The following is a 4,653-nucleotide window of genomic DNA, read 5'->3' as shown; positions in this document are numbered from 1 at the left end:
TTTTTCTAGATCAGGGGTTCCCAAACTTCTTTGCATTGGGGACCCATTTTGTGATCAGGGACGCCTTCATAATATCAGAACACAATTCCTACATGAGAGTGTGATAAAGCATAGCTTCCAAGCAGTTTTACTATGACTTCTGCAGTGCTGGTTGGACTAATGAAGTCTCGGACCCTGGTAAAGAACATTATACAGCTCAAATGTGTCTCTCTGTATGTAGCGTTGTGTTGTCTCTGTTGTCTTGATGTGTGTTTTGTCCTATATTTATATGTTATTTATTTTGACATTTTTAATCCCAGCCCCTGTCCCCGCAGAGGTCTTTTGCCTTTTGGTAGGCCGTCATTGTAAATAAGTATGTGTTCTTAACTGACTTGCCTCGTTAAATAAAGGTTAAATAAATACAAATAATTACAGTGCAATTATGTTCAAATAAAAAACGTTGGGAATGTGTTACACTTATGCAGTGAAGTTGAGAAGAATTGGAACCAAGACCTTCAAATAAATTGAAGACATAAAAAATGTATTTATCTAGTTGTTTCATTTAGGCTTGTACATTTCTTCTAAACTGCTATTCAATTAATAGAATCAATAATAATTATGATAATAATACAATTTCTGATACATAAACACACATTCATCCAATTCATCTCATAGTAATATTTGATTTACATCTAGTTACAGTTGTTTAACTTCTCTCTCTCTCTCTAGATCTATCAGCTTCATGTCTCATTCACTCTGCTGCAAAAGGGCCGTTACTAGGGAAGCTAGCGTTGCTATGCGGGGCTACCAGCTAAAAGGCTAACGGCTAAATTAGCTTGTAGGCTAGAGGACTTTCATAAGTTCATAAAAACATAACATCTCAACAAACATATGTACATACCCCGGAAACATTACACTGGAATATGGTGCTTCTCCATTTGCTTACCTTCAAAATGAATACATCAAAAATGTACTAATTTAGCTGCTTTTGTCTTGCTGTCGACTCACTGGACAAACTTCTGTCAACAGCGCGAGCCCATAATTGAAGTGACGTCACAACCAGGGTTGTCAGGCTCAGCCAAAATGTCTAGACCAATGACGACCCAAAACCTGCCCACAAGGCCTGAAAACAAGACAAAAATAATAATTCAACAGCAGGAGAGGAGTTGGCACATTTAAATAATCATTATTGTGAGCTAATGTGACTGATAAAGGAAATATGTTGCAAGAGAAAATATAATTAAACTCGCCAGGCAATTTTCAGGCAATTGATGTTAACTTGTTTGACTGCAATGATTGTCAATAAATCCCTTATGTATGTGCATAACTATAGAGCATTCCAACAGTAGAGTTTGAGGGATGAAAATTGAGAGAACTTTTTTTAAACCTGTAAGCCTAATCTGACTGACTGTTACCTTCAGTCTAATGCATTCTCTCAACAACTAATTACTATAGAACTGTGACCCTGATCACAATTTTCAACATCAAATTTCAGTAACTAAACATGGTAATTAATAATTGAATAGGAACACAACGCTATTTATTAAATACTTTTGCCAGCACCATGTAGGCTACACAAGTGGCACAAATTGATTTGCAATTACTCCAGTGATATCGTCATTTCAACATATGTATTGTATCAAATGGTAGGCTACAGTACCCTACATAGGCACTGAAATTAATCGGCTAATTAATGGCCACATTTAATGTTAGTTTCATTGTGGACTTTTCCCCTTTACAGAGGCACATATTTCCATAATTTCAGTCTAAAATGTCCACTCGCGCAGCACTCCAGACCCAAGAACTGTACATGTAAAATATTTTGCTTGTTATAAACAACGTCGACATTAGAATGTTGTTTAAACCACCTCCGACCAAATGTATCTAATGCGCTCTAGAGCGCCTAAAGTCGTTCTCCTGTGCTTTGTCGCCTTATTTCTGGATGCACATCAGCTCTAGCGCGTTAATATGTTTTATGGAAAAGGGGTTGGAAATGGGTGTCTCCATAATGACAATCTAAATTGCCTACCTACAACTGGTAAGAAGTTGTTATGACGTGCAGGCACACCCATCTGGCCCTCCACCTCCCCACCACGCAATTCAATTTAAAAAAATATATATATGTAACCTTTATTTAACTAGGCATGTCAGTAAAGAACATATTCTTACTTACAATGACAGCCGCTGGGCCAATTGTGCGCCGCACTATAAGACTCCTTATCACGGCCGGTTGAGATTCTGCCTGGAATCGAACCAGGGTGTCTGTAGCGACGCCTCAACTCCTGAGACGCAGTGCCTTAGAACGCTGCGCCAATCGGGAGCTCTTGGTTTACATCTATATAGTTTAAAGAAAAATGCTATGGCCGCCGCAATGTAATTTAGAAGTTACCTAAAAACCCGCAACATCGTTTTCAAAGTAGACCAATTTTTTGGGAAAACCGCAACATGGCAAACCCTGCTCAAAACATTTAAACAGTGGCATCTAGTGGTCATACTGGTACTGCATCATACACCGCTAAATGCATGCCAAAATGTATAAAAAGTCAAATGTATTATAAATAAAATGAGAATTGAGTTGAAACAATTGGTCATTGTTTTAACACCGTGCATACCAATATCCCTGTGAGCCTCCCAGGCCCAAGTTGTACATCTAGGGGTTAAGAACATAAACAGTGGATGAATAATATTACATTGTATTGTATTGGACCTTCTAATCTTGTTCCACAGATCCCTGGTAGTTTCATCTGTTGTTGCTAGCAAACATAAGCAAATGTAAAATAAACAAATGTAAAATTGAAATTGCACTTTGAGAACCACTTGTAAAATTACATAGGAACAGACAATTGTGCCTCCTTGACTGGGTAGAAGACTCTACCTGTTTTACAAGATTTGTTACATCTGATTTTACCACCTCAAACAAATGCCTAAATGTATTTGTTCCACAAAGGTGCGTGAGCTCGAGACTGAGGTGGAGGCCGAGCAGAGAAGAGGTGCAGACTCAGTCAAGGGAGTCCGGAAGTATGAGCGCAGAGTCAAGGAGCTCACTTACCAGGTAAGAGAAAGTGCATTCTTCACACAGACAGGTTTGTGTATATAACTCTGGGACATTGATTCTTTGATCTTCTCCCACAGACTGAGGAGGATAAGAAGAATGTTAGCAGACTTCAGGACCTGGTAGATAAGCTGCAGATGAAAGTGAAGGCCTACAAGAGGCATTCTGAGGAAGCGGTGAGTCACAGACTTAGTCAAATACTCTGAAAGCATACAATCAAGAGAAAAAATCCCTAGTAAACATTACAAAACTTAAAGTTCCGTAAAATGTAGTTTGAAGTAAGTGTTGCTACAGCACATCAGTCAACAATGACAATTGATAGTGCAAGTAATTGCTGATGAAATTGTACACATTCGTGAGTGCCTCCTATCCGTTACCAACATAAAGGAGAGGGGGTTGAATATGAATTTGCTGCGCTGGGGGCTGGTCTAGTTATAGTGCTGGAGGCAGCGGATTGATCCCCCGTTCTGCCACTCACTTCCTCTGCTGTATCCTCTATCTCCCTGTATACATTGTTATCCTAAAAACAGAATATTAATTTGCTACCTGAAGCTTCAAACTTTAAATGCTGATGTTCTGCTCTCCCTCCCTTTCCTCACCCAGGAGGAAGCAGCAAACCAGCACATGTCTAAGTTCAGGAAGGTTCAGCATGAGCTGGAGGAGGCTGAGGAGCGTGCTGACATCGCTGAGACTCAGGTCAACAAGCTCAGAGCCAAGACCCGTGACTCTGGAAAGGTACAGAACTGCTTCTAAACCTGTACCTGACTCATGTTCAGATATGAACACATCAACACCACCTATGATTCAGTCTTCTCAGAGGTCAATACAGACCTTTTACACTCAACTGTATTGAAGATCTCTAAGAAGAACATTTCAGGAAGGGCTAAACAATCTAATGAGAGTTATTCAGTTGGTACTTCAACATCAAATATCCAAGCTGAGCACTGAGCACTAAAGACTTGATCCATTATATTCTATCCATATATTTATCATGTTCATTATTATTACTGATCCATTATATTCTATCCATATATTTATCATGTTCATTATTTTTTCTGATCCATTATAGTCTATCCATATATTTATCATGTTCATTATTATTACTGATCCATTATATTCTATCCATATTATTTATCCATTATATTCTATCCATATATTTATCATGCTCATTATTATTACTGATCCATTATATTATTTCTTTCTTCTTACAGGGAAAAGAAGTTGCTGAATAAACAAGACCAAAGTATTGAAGATCAAAGTCTTACCATTTTCCTGTGTTGCATAAAATATGATTTTCATGGTGAAATGTTGAGCATTGATTAAAAACATGTGGATCTACATACACTTCCTTTGTGACTGTGGACTTATTACTCAGCAAACAGTTTTTTCATACCATAAAATATTGTACTTTAATTAAAGGAGCAATCTGGGATTCCAACAACAACAAAGTGGTACCCCAACAAAGCAGACACATCAGATGAGGGAAGAGGCTGGAGAAATGTAACCACTCAAATGAATAGACTGAGCTATGGATGTAAGGTCTGACCAGCTAAACATCTAATTACAGTTTTAACCCTTTACAGTCAGGGGAATTGGCCTATATGGACAGGCCCACATTTAAA

The 4,653-nt window shown here is 38.3% G+C and overlaps 1 protein-coding gene across 1 annotated transcript; it reads left to right on the top strand.

Annotated features, from left to right (window-relative positions):
• The first annotated feature begins 2,884 nt into the window (after positions 1–2,884).
• Positions 2,885–4,375, top strand: LOC112241946 (myosin-7-like). The gene is made up of 4 exons (XM_042312344.1): positions 2,885–3,031; positions 3,112–3,207; positions 3,635–3,766; positions 4,243–4,375. The coding sequence occupies exons 1-4, from the start codon at positions 2,900–2,902 to the stop codon at positions 4,261–4,263; spliced, it is 381 nt and encodes a 126-aa protein (XP_042168278.1). The 5' UTR covers positions 2,885–2,899; the 3' UTR covers positions 4,264–4,375.
• Positions 4,376–4,653: the final 278 nt, after the last annotated feature.

The sequence above is a fragment of the Oncorhynchus tshawytscha genome, unplaced genomic scaffold, assembly GCF_018296145.1.
Source record: "Oncorhynchus tshawytscha isolate Ot180627B unplaced genomic scaffold, Otsh_v2.0 Un_contig_7680_pilon_pilon, whole genome shotgun sequence".
Classification (NCBI taxonomy): Eukaryota; Metazoa; Chordata; class Actinopteri; order Salmoniformes; family Salmonidae; genus Oncorhynchus; species Oncorhynchus tshawytscha.
Note: the sequence above shows the minus strand (reverse complement) of the source record. Positions and strands in the feature narration are given on the sequence as shown.